At 36.0% G+C, this 23,202-nt stretch overlaps 1 protein-coding gene across 1 annotated transcript in view; it reads left to right on the forward strand.

The window, feature by feature from the left end:
* The first annotated feature begins 8,521 nt into the window (after nt 1-8,521).
* Nucleotides 8,522-23,202, forward strand: part of LOC127618036 (cartilage acidic protein 1-like) — a 43,537-nt gene continuing 28,856 nt past the window's right edge. The window contains exons 1-6 of the mRNA XM_052090256.1: nt 8,522-8,616; nt 8,854-9,053; nt 11,715-11,911; nt 12,007-12,143; nt 17,914-18,070; nt 23,042-23,176. Coding sequence (XP_051946216.1) covers nt 8,611-8,616; nt 8,854-9,053; nt 11,715-11,911; nt 12,007-12,143; nt 17,914-18,070; nt 23,042-23,176 — 832 coding nt within the window. The 5' untranslated portion in view covers nt 8,522-8,610. The remainder of the gene's footprint in view (nt 8,617-8,853; nt 9,054-11,714; nt 11,912-12,006; nt 12,144-17,913; nt 18,071-23,041; nt 23,177-23,202) is intronic.

Genomic DNA, 23,202 nt, shown 5'->3' on the forward strand with positions numbered 1-23,202 from the left:
ACCACAACTGTCACACCCCAAAAAGGACAAATAACACCATAAAAACACCATAAAATCCATACAATGCATAATAATAATAATAATAATTTCTTAGTGAATAGTTTTGTATTGTTTTCCAGTAAAAACATTCTTTTAAAACAAGATAAATTTGCTTGAGAAGCAAAATGACAAGATAACCTGACTTGTTTTCAGAGAAAACTAACAATATTTTTTAATTTTTTATTTTTTTTACATTTATGCTTAGAACAAGAAAAAACTATTTGCAAATGGGGTAAGAAAAAAAAAGTTGATTTAAAAAAAAGAAAAAAGTTGGAAACAAGACAAAATATCTTGTAATTTTTGCTTGTTTTAAGGATGTTGCTGGAAAACAAGACAAAAATACTCACTAAGAAATTATTTGTATTAGTATTATGCATTGTATGGATTTTATGGTGTTTTTATTTTTTGCAGTGTACAACTCAAGTATTCTGAAACTTCTGAAGCTCATATGATTTGACGTTATGGGCTACTTTTATTATACGTTTTTGCTTTATTTAGTCCTTTTTAAAGCTTTACAGATGTGGATATTGTGAGCGGTCACAGTATGGAAAATAGATGCATAACGATTCTTTAAAAAAATTCTAATTTTGTGTTCCACAAACAAAATAAAACAAAAACATGCAGGTTTGTATCAACATAGGGCTGAGTAAAAAGGACATTTTCATTTTTGTGTGAACTATCCCATTAACAGTTTACAGTTTAACAGGTTACAGTTAAGTTTATATGAAACAGACAGACAGACTAAGAACAACATGATGTAGTCACTAAAATGACCTAGCATCTAATCCAAACAGCAAAAACCTATTACTTGGTCACAGTTTAGTTGTAGCTTACAATGCACTAATTAACTTAAAGTGCTTCGTCACATTTCCTGGTTTCATCCCAGCAGGACTCATTTTTTTCAGTGATTCTTAATAGGATCTGCACAGATTAATGTCATGCATTACGAGAGCCAAAGATGATTGTGCGTTTGGAGAGAGCAGGAGACGTATCACCGCATCTATCAACCGTCAGGTACAGTAAAAGCATGTGAATGTGGGGACCTGCCAAGGACAGTGTATTGTGCTGTCAATGAAATGTGGTACATGAATCTATTAAAAGATCTAATGATAGATTAAATAGATTTATAAGCAGGTGCTCTTCCCAAAATCTCCATTCAATGGCAAACAAGGACAATGTACACCTGCTTCAGACTTACATTTTTGGAGCGACTCACTTTGGTTGTCTCGTCATAAATATGCTATTTTTAGATCAATGTTTCACATTAAACTTATTTTGAAATTTAGAAAAATACTTCTTGGGATCCCTGTTTTAGTGTTGTTTGTTCTCTTTATAAGATGCATGTTGTCTATACTGCCACCTGGAGAAAACAGGTGGTACTTCAATCTTGCTTATATTCAAGCTTATAAAAGTTATTCAAGCTTATAAAAAAAAATATGTATGTGTGTGTATATATATATATATATATATATATATATATATATATATATATATATATATATATATATATATATAGCTCTGGAATAAAACACTACAAGCCACAGTGTCTCGCACCAGCTGTAAAATTTGGTGGAGGATCAGTGATGATCTGGGGGCGCTTCAGAAAAGATGGAATTGGGCAGATTAGTCTTCGTGAAAGACGCATGAATTAAACCATGTACAATGTTATCATGGAAGAAAACTTGATTCCTGCTGCTCTGACAATGACAGAGTTTTCCAACTCTGAGGTTTGGTTTTCCCAGCAGGACAATACTCCATTCCACACAGCCAGGTTAAACAAGGTGTGGATGGAGGAGCACCAGATCAAGACCCTGTCATGGCTAGCCCAACCTCCAGACCTGAACCCCAATGAAAACATCTGTAATGTGATCAAGAGGAAGATGGAAGGTCACAAGCAAACAAAGCTGAGCTGCTTGAATTTTTGCACCACGAGTGGCATATAGTTACCCAACAGCAATGTGAAAGACTGGTAGAGAACATTCCAAGACGCATGAAAGCTGTGATTGGAAATCAGGGTAGTTCCACCAAATATTGATATCTGAACTCTTCCTAAGTTAAAACATTAGTATTGTGTTGTTTAAAAATGAATATGAACTTGTATTCTTTGCATTATTCGAGGTCTGCAAATAAATGCTCTAAATGACAATACTTCTATTTGGAATTTGGGAGAAATGTTGTCAGTTATTTATAGAATAAATGTAAAAATATATTTTACTCAAACACATAACTATACATAGTAAATCCAGAGAAATAATTTTGCAGTGGCCTCTTATTTTTTTATTGTCTGTGTGTTTGTGTATGTGTGCGTATGCATATATAATTTTGTTTTTTGCAAGCAACACAGAAATCATAAATATTTAATTATATAATAGCAAATAATGACATCTTCTTTCAACATTGACATGGCCACCCCTCGCCACCCCCTAGCTCCACCCCTACCCCCAAGGGTTGATAAATATGTATTTTTCAATGACAGATCCTTAAAACATTACCATTGGTCCCAGCAATATTTACATTTTTTTTTTACTGTGCATCCTTGCTTCAAATCTGGCTTCAAATTTAATGGGCCATTTCTTTGCTGATGTGCCTTAAAGCCAGCACATATGTGAAATGGAGAACTCGCACACAAGCTGCAGGTTTGCTGTCAGATCTATTACAGGGTTGCCAACTCTCACGCATCTGGCGTGACACTTACGCATTCAGCCTCACCGTGAGATTGAGGCTGAATGCGTGAGTGTCACGCCAGATGCGTGAGAGTTGGCAACCCAGTTTGCACTGTCCAATCCTTCAATTACAGCCTCTTTGCAAAGTCTGCATTACATTACACGTTTCTAATCAAACAACATTCCAAGGATTTCAGAATTTCAATAAATGGTCATTTTGAACCAGGTGTCATTTTGAACCAAGTTCTGAAAGTTTGTGTTCATAATACAATAAACCCTTTTATCTCAAAAGATCAAGGAACATGTTATTCCTAATGATAAGCAATTCCTTTAAGGATTTATTTAGTTCTACATACATAGTTTGTGAGGTTAACCTTAAGTTTTAGTGTGTGTGTTTGTGTGTGTGTGTGTGTGTGTGTTTAAATGGTGATGCTAATGCTAAGTGAAGCACGTTTTGTCCAACTGACAAAATAAAGTAACTACACGTATATAGTTACATTTACATGTACACATTTTGCAGATGCTTTTATCCAAAGCGACTTACAGTGCACTTATTACAGGAACAATTCCCCCAGAGCAACCTGGAGTTAGTGCCTTGCTCAAGGACACAATGATGGTGACTGTGGGGATCAAACCAGCAACCTTCTGATTAACATTTATGTGCTTTAGCCCACTACGCCACCACCATTTGCAGATAGTTATCACTGTAGTGTAAATGTCATGGATCCATGGCTCTATAAAATGATTCTGTTATACAGACAGCCAAACAGTAATATAATTAAGATTTGTCTATTTTCTCATTAAAAAAATAGGATAATGTACTGTACATAATTGAATATGAGTAGTTTTTCAAAGTAAATGAACCATAACAGATGCAAATGTAATTTTTGTGCAAACACATTTTCTGTTTCGTCCATGTGTATTTGATTATCGAACCTTATTTTGAAAAATGTTTTGAATATTTAAGTATTTTGAGGAAAATTATTTTGATTATTTAAATTGTTCAAAATTATGTCAATAAAATCCTCTGCTACTGCATGCCAGACCCATGCTTATGAATTATTAATCAGACAGCCTCAGGTAAGTGCAAACATAGCTCCGCCCTCCAATGCAGTAATTGGCTATATGTTTTAAATAATCACTGCGGGGGCTTCTTATTGGATAGATTCTCACACAACTGATTTCATAAAGCAAATTCTTGGGAAGTTGTGTAAATTCCAGTAAAAGACGGACTCAAGGTCTACAGGGAATCTCTTAATCTCCGAGGAAGAAAATCATTTCTTTTCGTCGCCGGAGTCGCTTTCATGTAAGTACTGGTGCTTTAAACCTGCCGCAGCGTGTTAAAAGTTTAATCTGATAAACATTGCGCCTCACAAGCTGATCTTTCACTGCGCATCTAATTGAATGTGCTCTGTTTGTTCTCAGTCGATCAGATGAGATGCGATAACTGTGATGAGTGTAATTATAAAAGATTGGAGTTTCATTCTAAGAGAATAATTAATGCACATTCATGATAGTCTTTGCTGTTGTTGTTGCTGGCATTCAATTCAGTTTTAGCTTTTTGTTGATATCAGTTTTTTTTTTTTTTTTTTACAAACTGTAGGATACAGCACAATAAATTTGTTCTATTTTCCCAGTTAATTTTATATTTTATTCCTTTATTGGCTGTTTTAGGGGTAGTAATATAAGCATTTGCATAATAAACATAATCACTATTAGGCTATTAGTGTGTTAATTGTTTAAGAATAACAATCAGTTGTAGCCTATAATATATTTAGGCTATAAGAAAGCACAATAAAGAGAAAACTGTCTTCCAGAACTACATTATGACATTTTATCAAACAAGGACACTTCCATCACCTTCCTTTAGACACCAATTTTCTTTAGTTTTATTATTTTGGGTTAGAAGTTTTATTTCCTCTAAGTGTAAAGTCCTTGCTATAAGATGAGAGAGATGCTTGAGTAACTGTTTTAGCTGGTGTTTGTCGCAGTCTGATTTGCCAAGTCCAGAAATGCATGAATACACACTCAAGATGAGATTAAAGTCATTGTGAAGGTCAAATGCAATGGTCTTTACAGTTCGTATTCACTATCATTTGATCTATTGCACAAATTATGTGCAGTAGTTCTGGATTTATATATTCTATAATAGTTCAGCTAAAACAGATACAAAACACATTGATTTAATATTTGTATGAATACACCGAAATGTTCATATGTGACATCATAATGCATATCATCTGACATGTCTGTAGTAACTGCAGTATCTCTGTTGTATGGTAACTGCAGTGAGATGAAGCCATTTCTAGTCAAACTGCCTCAAGATGCAGAGATGGTGCAAGGACAGATTCACCTCTTACTTTGGTTCCTCTGCTTTCCACTATCTGGATTTATGACCCTGTAGCTGTGAGGACTTTTTAGTGTGGAACACTTCCAGTTCTCACCTCATCCGAGAAGCCTTTACATCATGATATTACGATGACAGATGGCAGTACATATAGTACTTTTAGAGCACTGGTGTTCCACTGCCCTTATCCAACCATTCGGGTGTTAAAGCTATAAACACTAAAATTATAATATAATGACATGTGTACTCTGCTTTTTCTGTTTTTGTCCCGGCTTTTCTGCACTTGAGTTATTTGAATATAAAGCCCATAACATAGGAAATGAAGAAAGTGACCTCTGCTATTCAGTCTGATTATTACGGTGTGCAAATTATTGAATAACATTAGTTTTTGTTATTGAATGACAGATAGTTTGACTTTACATATTCTGTCAGTAATTGTCAGGGTGCAGTCTGTTCAACCTGTGCAAACGACTCTTATTTTGCCAAACAAAAATACTCTGAAAATTCTTTCATTTCTTTCTTCTGCAGAACAGAAAGATTTTAAGGAGCTCTGTAGGTTCATACAGTGCAAGTGAAAAGAGACCAAAACTTTGAAGCTCTAAAAACACATAAAGGCAGCTTGAAAGTAAACCATTATACTCCTGTAGTTTAATCCATGTCTTCTGAAGCCATTCAGTCAGTTTTGGGTGAGAACAAACTAAAACATAACGTCTTCACTGTCCATCTTGCCATCACAGTTCTAGGCACAATCATGATTTCAAGCTTGATTACACTTCTTAATGTAGTATAGTATTGAATGGCCCTAGGAAATGTAATCAAGCTTAAAATGATGATCTCCAAGGAGACGGCTGATATCAAGGTTTATAGTGAAAAAAGGAGTTACATTTTGGTCTGTTCTCATCCAAAATCGTTTGGATGTCTTGAGAAGAAATTAATTGAACCACTGGAGTTGTATTAATTAATTTATGCTGACTTTATTTGCTTTTTGGAGCTTCAACTTTTTTGTTATCATTCACTGGACCTACAGAGCTGTGATATTCTTCTAAAAATCTTTGTGCTCAGCAGAAGAGAGAAAGTCATGCACATCTGGGATGGCATGAGAGTAAATGATAAGAGAATTTTCATTTTTGTGTGAACTTCCTTTCAAGACTTTTCTTTATATGATTTAGGAATGCAATACAATCTTTAAATTTGCATTATAGTGATAAATAATGACAGTACTTGTGTTTTGTGGATAAAGCATCCAATACAGATCCTAAAGGGCTGTTCACACAGGATATGTCCTTGTGTTTTATTTAAAAAATCTAGATTGAGCACAGTGGAATGGAACCAAATACAGGTAAAATAAAAATGCATTTTTAGAAGTTTAAATGTTACTAAAATGACACTGTTTCTTTGATATGCGTCACTCATGGCATGAGATAATGATAAAAAAGCGAGATGCAGCTTGAGCGGCCTGTTGTTGCTATGGAGACTATATGTAAACATTGCTTGAAAATTCTATTGAAATGTGTATATTCACTTGTGTATGTAGAACTAATACAATTTTAATACCAGATCTCCTATAATTCGCACCCTGTATTCATGCAATCTCTCTTACTGTGTATACTGTCATCTGGACTCAAATTATCACTGTGCTCCAACCTATGCTCCTGTAATATGACTAATGCAATACATATTTGAGAGCTTTGATTACACTTTCATCTCAAAAATCAGTGAATATATTAAGACAACCTTAATCTAAATTAATTACATGGCTTTGATGTTAGAGTTCAATGGGTTGATTAGTGAAGTGAGTACATGCACATTTCCTTTAATCTGCACTGAGAACTCGCACACTCATCTGTCTCTTCGTTCTGTCTCTCACAAGCTTCATTCAGCATACAATCTCTCTACCTTTTGCCATATTCTGCACCTATAGACACAAGGAATAGAGATCATGCTGTTGCATAAATCATGATTTTGTATTTCCCATAAAATGCATTTTAAAGGAATAGTTCATGCAAAAATGAAAATTGTAGCATTATTTACTTACCCTTATGTTGTTCCAAACCCATATGCTGTTATTTGTTAGGAACTGAGAATTTAAGTTTTTTTTAATACATTTATTTTTTATAACTGTGTGTGAGAAGATGAAGAAGAACAAACATTTTTTTTTTTGTTTCTTGGAAAAAATAACCGCAAATTGGTTTGGAATGAATAAAAAGTGGCAGAATTTTCATTTTTGTTTAAACTGTTCCTTAAACAATTTGGACTAATAGTTTTTAAACCGGTTGAAAATATGTGATTTTTTTCTTTTAAATGTCCAACTAAAATCGGTTTAGATGTTTGTAGGTGGCATGTTTGTACAATACTGATCCAAACCACATTCATATGTTTTTGTAATCCAATTAAAATCTGATTTTGAAATCCCTTTCTGAACTGGTTGACTGGATCTTGAAGTGTATAGGATCATGTGTTCCCCTTTTTTTTGCATTCTCTCACATATGGATTTTGCCGTCTTAACTGTCTTTCTCACGTGCAGTGAAATCACTTCTACTCTCAGATCTGAATTCGGTCCATTCTAACTTGTCACATGTCTGCAGTCTCAGTATGTATGCCTCCTGTCCTCTGTGTAATGCTGGGATTCTGGGAAGGTAATTGCCTCTTAACACTGTAGAACGCCATTCAGCCTTCTAAAACTCTATGAAAGTGGAATATCTCATCTGTGTGGCTCAGTACTGGGTGTTTTTGAGTTCCTCTCACTTGAGTGAGTCATAACCGCCATGAAAAAGAGTTTCACACATCAAGGGGTACGTATAAGAGGACCTTCTCATATTTGGGCACTCAATTTAAACCTTTCTTCCTGGAGGGGCTGTATTTGAAATGTTGCACAGAGGAACATGTTGCACATGTTGGCATCATTCTCTTACATCTTAATTGAAACTTCACATTTGTCCCACTGCACAAATCGGAAAGAAAATGTAAAGGAATTGTTGACCCCTTTTTCCATAGAGTGAACGATTGTCAAGCAGGAAAAAGGACATAAAGACACCATAAGTACACCAAGTAGTCCATATGACTCGTGTGCTATATTCCGAGTCTTCATCTTTATGATTGGTTTGTGTGTGGAACAGACTGAAATTTAGGTCGTTATTCACAAACAATTTTCACCTCCACTGCAGCTCTCAAATATCGTCCTCCATGCAGCATATTCAAACTGCCATGCACAGATCCACTGACGTTTTGCATCAATGTCATGTGGCCTGACACATCAGGGCACCTTTTTTTTTTTACTTGAACAAGATCGCAAATGAGATTTTGAATGTGATTTCAGAGCTTTGGCAAAGGGGAAGATTATCATTGACAAAATACATTTTAGTTTGTTTTTCTTTAAAAGATTCTGAATAAAGTGTGTCATATGGACTTACTTTTTATGTGACTTTAATGGCTGTTTTTGTCCTGTTTAGAGCTTGATGGGCTTAGTCAATAAGAACTGTTGTATGGAAAAGAGCTGCATTAAGATTCTTCACATTTTCAGTGTTCCATTGAAAAATCAACAACATAATAGTTTGGAAAGACATGAGAGTGAGTAATTTAATTTAGTGTGCTTAACTTCTTTTTTTTTTTTTTTTTGTCCAGCCATGGCTGTAAATTAGTCTTCGGTCTTGCCATTACAACAAAATAGACAAAACAATTGCACATACTGTACTTCATACCAGAACAATACATATAACATTGAGTATAGAACATAAAAGCATATAAAAAATGCAAAAAACAGTATCCAGAGGTTTCAGAGTGCTCATTTTACAATTGATTCCACAGATGCCGATGTCAGCGTGGATATTACTGCTCACCATGGGCGTGTCTGGACTGTCCTGGGGTCAGCGATCTGAACCCATGTTTGCCTCAGTAACTCACAGTATTTTCCCTCCTGACTATGAGAACAACCCCACACAGCTCAACTACGGCGTGGCTGTCACGGACGTGGATGGTGATGGAGATCTGGAGATGTTCGTATCAGGGTGAGTGTTCTGTTCCTCTGCCAGATTGGATTTCAGACCACATCTATTGTTTTCAGTAGAATAATTGAGAAATGATCAATTTATTACATTACATTTCTTTAGGGACAATACTTGATCAATGTCTGGCAATTAAATGGTGGATTGGATGTTGTTCAAGTAAAGTAATAGTTTGTTGGCCAAGAAAATGCCATTACCCAAGTCTGATCTTGAAAGTGATATGTTCTAGAAACAGAAATGTCATAGCAATCAGTTGGGCTTATTTGTAAACCATTTGTGACTTGTTTGGGTGTATTTCAATTGATGAAAATTGATGTATTTTGAGAGTTCAATGCTTTTTTTGGAGTTGTGCTTACACTTTTCAGAGTGAAATGGAGTGTGGCTGACAAAGGCACTCTAGGGAGTCTGTTTTTCCTTTTAGTAAATGACAGCTGATATTGAATTGTGGTATAGCAGATCAGAAAAATGCACCAACAAGGATGTGACTTGTTGGAGATGGGGGAGAAAAAAAGGGAATATGGTCCTACAATAATAAAGTACTGGCATTTCTTTTTATTTGTCTTTATTGCATCTCCCAGAGGACAATTTTACTAACATTTTAGTATCAACATTTTCTCCAGATGGTTCTAATTTCTTGGGAGTAATACAAATGGACACAAATGAGACAATTGCTGCATACATGATGATATTAAAATGAATGTGCAATAAGAACAGTATATTGTAAAAGATCACAATTTGGGTGACAACAACAATAAACTGAACATAAATATAAAATAAATGCTTACACAAACATTGACCACAAATAAATGTATACCTACTGTTTATAACTAGAAAACGCCCTATTAAATAAAATCGAGAAGAAAACATGGTGATAAAGTGGAACAATTAACTAAATGTTTCACTTAAAAAAAAAAAAAAAAAGGAAGTCTATAATTTCTGGGCTCAAGTGAATTGGTGAATCGGTTATTTGAACAGTTTAATTTACTCGAACAAACTGAATCACTAAAATGGATTGGTCTTCCCAACTTGACATAAAAGCGAATTGGTAAATAGTTTATTTCATTCAGTTCATCCGTCTAAACTAACCAATTTACTTACATTTTTTGGACTTACAATTGCTACAGGTGAGCACATCTGATTGTCTCTGTTTGCTCAACTGTAGAGCTTGAGAAAAAAATATAATGTGACAAAAAAGCGTTTTTTGACGCTACTACTCCACTCATTTGCAAAAGTAGCTTGTTAAAAGCCATTCACTGTGAACGTGTCCCTGTGCTAAAAAGCTGGACGCAGCACCATGAATGGAGCAGAATGCAGCAAGAAGGTGTAGCTGCAGCCCGGAGATTTCTCAATAAAAGGCGGGGTAACTCCAGAAGGGGGTTGGAACAACTCCAAAAGGGGACGACACTTTCACACACAGTTAGGGGTAGGGAAAAAGTTAGGTTAGGGGCTCTGTATATCTTTGCTTGCATTTTGGAGCTTCTACCCCTTTTTGGAGATCGGCCTGCAGCTGTATCCTTCTCAGACACAAGGGCTCAACAGACGCATTTTATGGCATAATGTTGATTACCACAAAAAATTATTTTGACTAACTATCCAACAAAAATCAAGTTATGTGAAGCTTATAATTTTATAAAAACATTTGCGTTACTTCTGTTAAAACTTGTGTATTATTTAAGCTGTAAACACTTTAATCGCTATATTTACAGCGGTATGTTGTCATAGCAAAATTGCAAATATCTTTTTTTTTTTAATTGTTTTTTTTTTTTTATCAGTTAAATAATGTTATCACACATATTGTTTACATCTTGTGGCTATACTTTTGAAACCATATTTGAATATTTACGGATTGGTCCTATTTATTTTCTTTGTAAATGCCTCACTGTAATCCCGATTTATTTTTTTTTTAAGAAAAGAAAAATATAAATAAATGTATGGTAATCAACATTATGCAACAAATACTGTCGACTGAGCTTCACTTTTATTTAAACCATAATATTTAATTAAAATATTAAGAAGTCCTTAAAATTCACTTCTACAAAAAACAGACCACTCCTGCACGAGATGCTGAAAAAACAGTGAGACACGGCATATATTAAAGAACACAGACAGACACAAAAATGCATTCAGTGTAATCAGCCCCTAAATGGTAAAAGGTACTTTGAAAACAACTGAACTTGTGTCTCGCTACTGAAATGTAGTTAAGTTAGTAGCATCACTATTTTTGTTGGTGAGATATCCTCTAGAGGAGACACATGTGACATGGGGCCTTTTACTCCTGAAACGCGGGATACTAAAAGGAATATTCTGGGTTCAATACAGTTTAAGCTCAGCAGTATTTGTAGCAGAATGTTGATTACCACATCATTTAATTTTGCCAATTTTTGGAGGGTTTAAAGGCAGAAATGTGAAGCTTATATTTTTATAAAAACACTTGATAATGCATAAAAACACATGTCTTATTTGAGCTGTAAAGTACTGTAAATTGTCATATTTACAGTCATTTTAAGGTTTGTTGACTACATTGTCATGGCAACAAAGTTGTAAAATTGGCTATAACTTTACACCGAAATAGTTTTTTTTTGTTCATTGACTTTAATTCATGTTGCACCAGATTTTTAAGTGCTTCATAAAATTTTTATTTATGCTCCATTTTGTTCTTTTTAGCTACAATGGCCCAAACCTGGTGCTAAAGTACGATAAGGTTAAGAAGAGGCTTGTTAACATTGCAGTTGACAACAGAAGTTCTCCGTACTATGCACTTCGAGATCGACATGGCAACGCTATAGGTGTGACAGCATGTGACATAGATGGCGATGGCAGAGAGGAAATTTACGTCCTCAACACGAATAATGCATTCTCGGGTATGAAACGATTTCACTGAAGAGTCTCTGAATGAAATACTATGGTAAATGGATACTAGTTCATGTAAAATTTCATGCCATTTTTCTTCATACAGGGAGAGCAACGTACACTGATAAGCTCTTCAAGTTTCGTAATGGCCGATTTGAGGATCTCCTGAACGATGAGATAAATGAACACCGAGACGTTGCCAATCGTGTCGCTGGGCGATCAGTAGCATGTGTGGATAGAAAGGTAACCCTCTCTTCTCAATTTGCATTGAAAGCAATACAGTGTCCTATAACCAGGTGTGATGTGGTACGGCGACAAGCTATAAAAGCTATAATTTTCATGTGAAATGGTATTCACACTGACTGTGATTTGCAGCAACTTGAAGTGAATCAATTTCAATGAGGATTGCCGTTTTTGGCAACATAAGTAACCGCAGCAGTTGAGCTGTGTCTGAATATGCATACTTCCCTTCTATATAGTATGCAAAAAACAGTATGCCAATGGAGTAGTACGTCTGTATCTTCAGTTATTGTAAAACAGTAGGCGAGGAATTCCTAGATTACCTACTATTTTCGGCCAGATTCTGAAGTACAGATCAACTGGACACTTAACTTTCCAACAATCCAACGGGAGCTGAGGAGATGGCAAGTTCAAAACACTGAGTAAAAAAAAACAGTGAACCATGAGTCGGATGTCTCTTTTGAACTAAATTATGTATTAACCAAGAAATGTAAAAGGTGCTTGTTTAACAAAAGCAGAGCAGATTATTTTGATAGCTGTTATTTTTGCGTCATCTATTCGGGACAATGCCGACGTTCATGGATGAAGCATGTCCAGAATCGATGCATACTACTCACCTGCATACCTAAAGAACATACTTTTTTTACCATCCGAAAAGTGCTTCTTCATTAAAAGCAGTACATACTCTGACAGTATGCAATTTCCAATGCAGCACTGATGATGTCACAAAGCATAGAGATTGAGTGACTACCAGTGGAAGTGCAGACAGTGATCCAGTTGGATAATGCGGTTGAGTGGGAACACCTGCAGAGACTTGACCACCTCCATTTAATTGCTCAATGTGAATGCCTCTTGAATATATAGTTCACCCAAAAATGAAAATGCTCTTATTTACTCACCCTCATGCCATCCCAGATGTGTATGACTTTCTTTCTTCAGCAGAACACAAAGATTTTTAGAAAAATATCTCCATTCTGTAGGTCCATACAATGCAAGTGAATGGTGATCAGACCTTTTGTAGCCTCAAAAATCAAATAAAGGAAACATGAAAGTAATACATATGATTCCAGTGTTTAAATCTGTATATTCAGAAGCAACATAATAGGTGTGGGAGAGAAACAGAACAATACCAGTGCTTTTTACTCTAAATCTCCACATTAACTTTCACTCTCAGATGTGAAAATGAAACCAAACGTGCACCACATGCAATTTTCAGATGTAAATGTAAAAGTGGAGATTTAGATGAAAGTGTGTGAGTGAATGTGTTTCTCACCCACACTTATTATATTGCTTCTGAAAATATGGATTTAACCACTTTAATCTTATGGATTACTTCTAAGTGTCCTTAATATGATTTTTGGAGCTAAAAAGTTCTAGTCACCATTCACTTGCATTGTATGGACCAACAGAGTTGAGATATTGGTCTAAAAATCTATGTGTTCTGCTGAAGAAAGTAAGTCATTCACATCTGGGATGTCATGAGGGTGAGTAAATGATGAGAGAGTTCTCATTTTTGGGTGAACTTTCCCTTTAAATCTGAATTTAACAAGCCATAAGTGCGACAACTGTCAAGACATTTTATCTGTCGCTTGGTTTCTATTTCTGTGCCGTTGAACTGGGTAGCCCCGCCCAAGGTGAAATCTCATTGGTTCAAACTTCTGCACCACATAGGCCACATAGGTGTATGAAACTATGCAACTTCACAACGTACTGGTTTACGACATGGTTCAAATCTTTTGTTTCTTGATCCAATGGCAAAAACACTCACTTCAGGTGAACTAAACTGGTGTAAATTTACACAATTTGTACATTTGTACATTCCGAATGGGGCTCCTTATTTGTTTTTTTAGACTTTGAGATCTCGCAGACTGGTTGAAATCAAAACATGAACAGTAAGTCGAAGCCAGTGGTAAATATTGCACTTCAACTAGACTGCAGAATGGGAGCAGTGCAATCTAAGGAAAAGTGATTTCTTGGGGCTGTTGAGAGAGTTTTTACATCTCGTTACTGTCTGAACGTTTCACTCAGTCGAGTTAAGGATCCTCAGCGGCCATCATTTACTGGTCACCATTACAATGGACTTGGATAGCCAATATGATTGTTCATTTCCAGCGTTCTGCAATATTTGTTTCTGACAGTGAACCATGTGCTGTGATGATTAGAAAATGCAAGGCCTCATTTGTTTTTGTACGGAGACGTATTATGAGGGAAGTGCAGTGTTAATTTGTCTCTCTGCGCATATGTTATCGGGGCTCCCACTGTCTGACTGTGCTTCAGTGGTACCTAATCCCAAACGGCATGATGGATGGCAAGACATGTCAATGATTTGTATTTAGTCCAAAACACAATAAGCTGAACAGCATATTTCTGTAATTACTTGTGGACTGCATGCTGTTGTGTGGAGCAGTCAACAGTGAAGGATGCTCAGTAATCCAGGGGAAGAGTTGCGAGGGATTGAAATTGATTTTTTCACCCGCAGTCATTTGACTGAGCTAATGATAGTGAGACGGTGCAGCTTAAAAGTCCTTCATCAATGATTTTATGATTTAAATGATTTAGGATCTGGCTTATAATGGGTTTAGAGAGAAACGATACAAAAATATGTGTTTGTTCTTCATGGAATTGAAGTGGGAACCAAAAAATATCACCCTCTCATTAGATGTTGTCCACAAGTCGATCTCTATAGAGACTCTTTGGAGAGTTGAGATTAGCTGCTGATGCAGATCGTTAGTTTTTTTTATCCCAGCTAAATATGCAGTAAACCATTTGTAGGTTGATTTCACAAAGTGTACACTGTGTCTCTATAAAAACATTGCTCTGTTTAAGCATCCAGACCTGACGATCATGGGCTCAAACAATAGTGTAAATCAAAATCTATTAGAAGATAATCATGTTTTTTTTTTTTTTTCTATTTGGCATTGCTTGTGGTGCAGAAATTACACACTTCAGATTGAACTAGTAAGACAAGGTCACAAAGGTTTTAAATGAGTAGTATTATCATGCAGAAATTCACAAGCTTCAGAGACATCAATATTCAAATTCAATGCATAGTTATTTCACCTTGAAAATGAAGCACCATCGTTTGTCTCTTGAGTGGACAGGAAGACTCATGGGATTGTTTCTATAGGGAGATGGATCGGTCCTCACACTTACCTATTAGCTACCTCAGGTTGTTGCAACCTCAGACTGTGCCAAAGTAAGTGTACTGGGTTATTCTCAGGCTAGTTATCTTCTAATGGCATACTACTGATAATATACAAGGATGCTAATCTTGGTCACATCATTTGATACATGTATTTTAGTGTTATTCAATAGACATTGCATTGATTGTATTTTTTTTTTTTTAAATATACAGAATATCTTTAAACATGTTAAGAGGTTATACAGAAAACAGTCAATTCAATATCATGCTTTCATGTCATGTGTTGTTTCCCCTCTAAAATGCTTCCTGTACACTACCGTTCAATGGTTTTAGAGCATCAAGACATTTTTGATGCTTCTGTTCACCAACGACGTATTCAATTGATCAAAAATACTGGCAAAAGTGTTAGTAGTGTTGCAAATTATTATAACTATTTGAAATCTGTGTTTTATATCTTTAATTATTTTAAAATAAATGTTTTATCCGTGATGGCAAAGCTCCATGTAGAGAATTCTTGGATGAACAAAATATATGAAAAAGGCAGCATTTATTAAAATAGAAATAGTCATTTGTAACATCATTATAATCAAGATATATTATTATGTAATTTGTTTTAATTACTGAATTTAAGTTTGTTTTTTTCTATTCACATAATTGTAATTCTCTGTATGTAATTATTGATATATTGTATGCACCCTTGATGAACAGAAGCATCAGTTTCTTCCAAAAACATGAACAAAAAAATCTTGGTGTTCTAAAACTTTTGAACAGCAGTGTATTTTCTGAGAAAATTTCAGAAGTTTTCTTTGCCCTGTGACATTTCCCCCATTAAAGGAATATTCTGGGTTCAATACAAGTTGAGCTCAATCATCAGCATTTGTGGCATAATGTTGATTACCAAATAAATGAATTGACTCGTCCCTCCATTTCTTAAAGGGGGAAAAATGGAGGTTACAGAGAAGCACTTACAATAGAAGTGAATGGAGCAGATTTTATGAAGATTTTGGGGCAGAAATGTGAAGCTTATAGTTTTATAAAAACACTTGAATTCATTATTCTGTTAAAATGTGTTTAATTGTAATTATTTGAGTGGTGAAGTTGTTTAAATTGTTGTTTTTATGGTTTATTTAGGATTCGTCATAACAAAATTATGTTAAACTTTTCTGAACTTTATCACACTAAAATCGTGTTAAAAGACATTGTAAATGTCTAATTTATTTACTTTTTAAAATTAGTATTTTTAACGTTTACGTATTGGCCCCATTCACTTCCATTTGTAAGTGCTTCACTGTCCGTCCGTCCGTCCGTCCGTCCGTCCATCCATCCATCCATCCATCCATCCATCCAGATTTTTTATATTTTTTTTTGCTGATTTCTTGAAAACAAAAAAAGTAGACCGTGAATATTGTGTTGTGTTGATACACTATTTGTTAGTGGTAAGCTGTTTTTGCACTCATCTTCCACCCCATAACATTCAACCCCAAGTGGAACACTGTTGGCCCAAAACATATTTTGGGAACATTAGGATTAGCTACATACTAATTGACATCAGATACTTGATGATGATACCAGCAAAACCTCTGCAAATCTCCTTCTTAATTAATAAATTATGTGTGTAAAACATGAATACAGTGAGATTAAAACCAGAACTGCTACTACACTATGTGCAAGCTTGTGTTGTCACTCTTGTAACATTATTCTTTAATCTGTGTTTCCTGACCTGAAGTGGCAGTTGTATGTAAGTCAGAGCATTTGACATTTTCATTGTTGTGCCTCATTAGGATTCTGGTCATGAGCTTCTGATATTTATATACTTATGTATATATTTCTTTATTTCACGGTTTCCATGCTGTTGGATCGTGGGTGTCTTTATTGAAACTGTGTGCGTAAGTTCATTTGGTTGGCTACTTCACTGACTTCATGTCCACAGGGAATCTTTCTGATAATGGGGTGTGAAATTAATATCCAAGGGAGGCGGCTGAAATATATATATATGTGTGTGTGTGTGTGTGTGTGTGTGTGTGTGTGTGTGTGTGTGTGTGTGTGTGTGTGTGTGTGAATGCTATGGAATGTGTGAGTATGTGTATGTTGTGGATGTGATGTGATGTGATTGCGGTATGTGGACTTTTAAAAAGTCTCTGTTGAATTGGTTATAAAATTACACCTTTGCCCTAGCTGGTCCAAAATCTAGTGAGTTGCCCATGTAGGCAGCATATTAAGACATCATAAGCATGCTCTTAATGCAATTGAGACAAGAGAAATTACCATTTTTAAATAAACATATATTTAATTAAATACTGATTGTATTGAACTTGTGTAATTAATAATGTAATAGTTTAGCTAATATTTGTTTGTGCTCTGTATAAGCCTGGCTATAAGTGCTTCTTTGAACGCTGTGTCAACATGCTGATGTCAAACTTTATTGAAATCAATAGCAATTCAAGTTTTCTGTGAGGTGGCATACGGAGAAGCTGCCTACAGTAAAACATTCCAAACCAGCTAAGATGCTTCCTTAGAAGGCAGCAGCCAGTGTAGGCAGTAATGCTGCAAGGTAGCTCACTAGGTTTTGGAATAGAGCTATTATTGCAGATATTACTATAAACTCAATGTTTTCATCATTTCCTTTCTTAGGGAACAGGTCTGTATTCCATCTACATCGCCAATTATGCCAGTGGGACTGTAGGTCCACATGCGCTGATTGAAATGGATGAAAGTTCGAGTGACCCGTCCAGAGGAATCATTGCACTTTCAAACGTGGCTGAGCAAGCTGGAGTCAACAAGCTTACAGGTGTGTGTGTGTGTGTGTGTGTGTGTGTGTGTGTGTGTGTGAAAATATTTCTGAATGACTTACAGAATATGTGAGTGGAGCAGTCATGTGTTAGATTTCTTGAATACACTCTTAGTTGCTTTGGATAAATGCATCTGCCAAATGCATACATTTAGTGTAACGTCAAGTCATTTGTATAGCGTTTTTCTCAACACATTGTTTCAAAGCAGCTTTCTGTTAATGCAGAAAATGTTACAGAAAATAAAACCTGTAATATCTATAATGTCTTAAGAGTCATCATTGTGTAGTAGGATGACATTTTTTTTGTAAATGTTGTATAAAAATGTATGAGCAAGGAACACAAAACTCCATAAGATGTTGGTTAATAGAGAAAATTAGCTTTGGGAGAAACCAGTCTCATTGTGTGTTGATGGATCAATTAGGAGTTTGCCTAGCTAAATAGATTAGTCTTTAGTCTAGACTTAAACTGTGTGAGTATGTCTGCATCCCGAACCGTGTTGGGGAGACTATTCCATACTTGAGGAGCCAATTAGGAAAATAATCTACCTCCTTTTGTGGATTTTGATATTCTAGGAACTATTATCAGGCCAGAATTTTGCGATCATAATGAACGTGATGGAATATAGCCTGGAGAAGGTCAATTCAGTACCTTGGATCTAGACTATTCAAAGCTTTGTTTGTAGTTAACAAAATGTAAAAAAATGAATAAGAAATTTAACAGGGAGCAAATGTAACGATGACAAAATGGGGCGTGATCATATTACTTGGTTCCCGTCAGCACTCTGGCTGCTGCATTTTGAACCAATTGAAGTTTATTTACTGAACTGGCAGGACATCCTGTAATGCATTACAATTATCTAGTCTTGAGGTCATGAACGCATTAATTATTTTTTTGACACTCATAACAGAGAGCATGTGTTGAAACTTAGCAATATTTCTGAGGTGGAAGTATGCTGTTCTACAAATATTGGAAATTAGATTTTCAAAGGACAGATTGGTATCAAATATAACACCCAAGTTCTTCGCTGCAGAAGACGATGTAATTGTACATCCATCGAGAGTCAAATTATATTTTAGTGGCTTATTTTTAGAGGTTTTTGGTCCAATAATTAGTACTCCGTTTTGTCGGAATTGAGTAGAAGGAAATTTCTGGCCATCCAATCATTGATTTCATTGATACACTCTGCTAATTTGGAGAATTGTGAAATTTTGTTGGGTTTCAAAGAAATATAAAGTTGGGTATCATCAGCATAATAGTGGAAACTTATTCCACGATTCCTGATAATATCTCCCATGGGAAGCATATATAAGGAGAAAAGCAGAGGCCCTAAAACTGATCACTGTGGCACTCCATACACTTTTGTTTGATTTGACAATTTCTTTTTACACAAAGTTGTAGCGGTCTGCTAAATAGACCCTAAACCATGATAATGCAAATCCACAAATGCTAACATAATTCTCCAGCCTATTCAAGAGAATGTCGTGATCTATCGTGTTGAATGCATCATTAAGATCTTAAAGCACTAGAAGATAAATGCAGCTGCGATCAGATGATAAGAGCAAGTCATTTGTAACTGTGATAAGTGCGGTCTCTGTACTGTGATGGGGCCAAAATTGAATGAAATTGTTCTTGTATACTATTTCTGTGTAGAATTTGACATAGTTGAGAGGACACTACTTTTTCTAGTATTTTTGACCTATACGGGATATTTGAAATCTGTATATAATTATCCAGTTTTCCAGGATCAAGCTGTGGCTTCTTAATAAATGGTTTGATAACTGTAAAGTTTCTTGGGACATGAGGAGTTTATAATATTAAGAAGTGGTTCTGAGATTACAGGGAATGTTTCTTAGTTGGTTGGTCTTGGATCTAAAATGCATGTTGTGCTTTTGATGTTTCAATAAGTTTGGGCAGTGAAGGATTGTAGTTGCTTGTGAGGAAAATTATGAGATACTGTTTTTTTTGTGGTACTGTGACAGATGATTGCATAATTCCAATTTTATTTCTGATTATTTTAATTTTATCAGTAAATAAATTCATCAAGTCATAAGTCATTGGAAAACACTGACTTATCACTCTAAAATTTAGTGTGATAGTTGCTTACTATCCTTTTCTGTGTAATGTATACATCTTGTGTCAGCACTTTTGAAACGATACTTATTTTAATATGTTTGGACTGAGACCATTCATTTCCATTGTAAGTGCATTAATGTAACCACATTGGAACAGTAACTACGTTTCCATCCAATTATTTTTTTTGCAAAGTTTTATTGCATCAAAATAAAGCTGATGGAAATGCAAATTATCCCAAAAATGTAAGTGTCGACATAATATTTTTCCATTTAACTAGCGCATAAACGTAAAAAATTTTGATACTTCAAATGTCGCGAAAAAATGGTTTGGAAACACTTTTTGTTGAGAAAATTGGCATTACTGCCACGTGTCACGTGACAGAATTTACCCCAATCCTTAGCCTGTAGTAAGCATGATGACGGTATACATCCTTGAAAGCCAATTTATTGTACGTGATTATGGATTGATCTTAAGGGCATATAGATCCGATGCTGCAAACATGACACTTCCAGGAGTGCTAACAAAAATATCTCTTATTAGATTAAATTACCAAATGAAAAAAGCGTTAAATTAAACACATTTAATTACCAAATTAAATGTATTAATTTATTTGACCTATATATGCCTTTTCTTAACACACATTTAAATTAGCCTTTCCCTGTTCTCTAGACGAAAAAGTCGAATGACATTCTCAGAATAAATTTTCTTTAATAGTTGTACACCCAGCATATACAGTAGACATTGATGGATGGTCCTTATACTAAGACTGAAAGTTTCCCCCACTACTTGGTGCAGGTTGCCAGCTTGCACGGGGCCATGATGATTCGCTTTTGGGTCGGGACCGGTGGTAACCTGCGATAGGCACAACATCAGAACAATATTACAGTCCTATCAGAAGGGCAAGTGCTCCCTTTTGATTGCAATTCCTTGTCTTCTGATTTATTTTATTTGTGAAATTAAAATGACATTAAGCTGGCTAATTTCAATGAATTTTCTCAATACTCTTCATATTTTACCAAAACTTAGGAGGAAACAAATTTGGGACATCTGGAGTCGAATTAGCAATAAACACATTTCTGTATGGAAACGGCTTAAGCGCATATTTCTTTTGCGATAAACCAAAACTTATTCAACAAAGTGTTTTTTTAGGCATGACGTCATCACGCACACCATTTTTATTGATAAAAGGCCATTTGTATGCATTTTCACTTTGTTGATAACAAAATGGCGCGAAAGGTGGAAGGAATCTAGGCTAGTGTGGCAAGGAGAAGGGCAGGGCCAGGCAATGGTGACGCACGCCTGGCCATTAATCAAGCTAAGCAAGCCAACGAGAGGGTTAAAGGCCACCGGAGCAGGCAGTTTGGGAGAGAGAGAGCTACAGGCCGCTGCCCTGTATGTGTTTATACTTATGTGTTTTTGTTTAATGAAATATTACTTCGATGCTTCTCGCCTCCTTTCCATTTTACCCCATTACAAACAGCTAGTTGGTTCATGGCTGTGATGAAACAAAAGCCTATTGTCTATTTAAACATTTCAACAGTGGGCATTTCACTCATCAAGCCACTTTCATGGGGTCTTTAAAATTGTGTTTAATGTGTAATGAATTCTTGCTGACGTGCAATTGCATTATGCATTAGCATGTGTTGTTATATGCTCGCGATGGAACATTATTGGAAAATAAAATAAAAAAAATGCTCCTGGCAAAATCAAGCAACTGTGCTTGCACTCCACTGCACTCTCGTACTCTGGTGTGTAAGCATGATGTCAGTGAATATATTACACAAGACTCTTTTAACGGCCATGAGCTGTTGGATCAGAGTTTTTTTGCCTTGTGGCTGATTTACAGCAGAGCTCAGTGCTCATATCGGCTTTGAATCACTGAATTATAGGCAGTGTTTATCAGCTAAAGCAGCCAGTAATAGAGAGAACAGGGTCCTGGAAGGCAGTGATGAAAAAAAGATGGAGGTTTTGGCCTACTCGGCTGTTTACAGCACTGAAAGTCATGTGAAGGCACAAGGACGAGTGAGCCGTATTTCAGCTCTTGACTAACTCAATGAAGCAACCATTCTATTTATCACTATGGGAGAGCAGGGTTTTGAACCACCATTCCGAACTGTTTCAGGGGAAGCACTCTTGTGGAAGACTGAGTAGGGAATAAAGGGTACAGTACAGTAAGCTACTAGTGTTTAGTATGGTGATCCCAAGTGGTCAGGCTGGAAGGTTTTCCTCCAAATGTTACAGAAAGGCCATTTTGGATCGTCTTCTAAGCATCATAACGTGTTAAGCCGCTGGGCAGCGCACATTGATGGATGAACTATACACATCTGGAGGGGGGCCACTGAATATATTTTGTACCAGGTCCAAGAATTTCGAACTGCAGCCCTGGTTGTAACTGTGTGTGATTTGTGGTTTAAACAACAATCCTAAAAAAACATTTAACGTTTGGTTTTAGCTGATCTTCCAGCCTGGGCTTTTTTCTGGTTTAAAGGGGTTTTGGGAATTTTCCAGCTGGTGAGGCTGGGAGACCAGCTAGACCAGCCCAAACTAACAAACCAGCTTAGGCTGGTTTAAACGTTTTATTTTTTTTTAAGGAAGGGATGGGATATGAATGAAAATGAGAGCAATGATAAATGTTACGATCATGCTAAAACAGCCAGTCGTGCTGCTCTATGTCAGCTAGATGTCAAAGTTGTGGAATAGTGATCGCCATGTAAGATGTGTTGAAGAAAAGCTGGTTAAATGCATATGTTCGCACTCCCTGTAATGTGATTGTGTGCAGCAAGAGTCCATGTCAGCAAAAGCAGCAGAGAGCCTGAGCTGAGGAAATGAGCTGGAAAGCTACTAACGATTTCTGCTGTGCGTGTAGTGATGATGACCGTCTCTGCCGTGTGTTATAGGGGGACGGGGGGTCGTGGTTGGCCCAATCCTCAGCCAGACTCTACCTGATATATTCTGCGACAATGAGTACAGCCCGAACTTCCTGTTCCGCAACAACGGAGATGGTACATTTACGGACGTGGCGGCACAAGCAGGTAAGCGAGAGCTGTTGCGTTTCTAT

The sequence above is a fragment of the Xyrauchen texanus genome, chromosome 24 (assembly GCF_025860055.1).
Source record: "Xyrauchen texanus isolate HMW12.3.18 chromosome 24, RBS_HiC_50CHRs, whole genome shotgun sequence".
Taxonomy (NCBI): Eukaryota; Metazoa; Chordata; class Actinopteri; order Cypriniformes; family Catostomidae; genus Xyrauchen; species Xyrauchen texanus.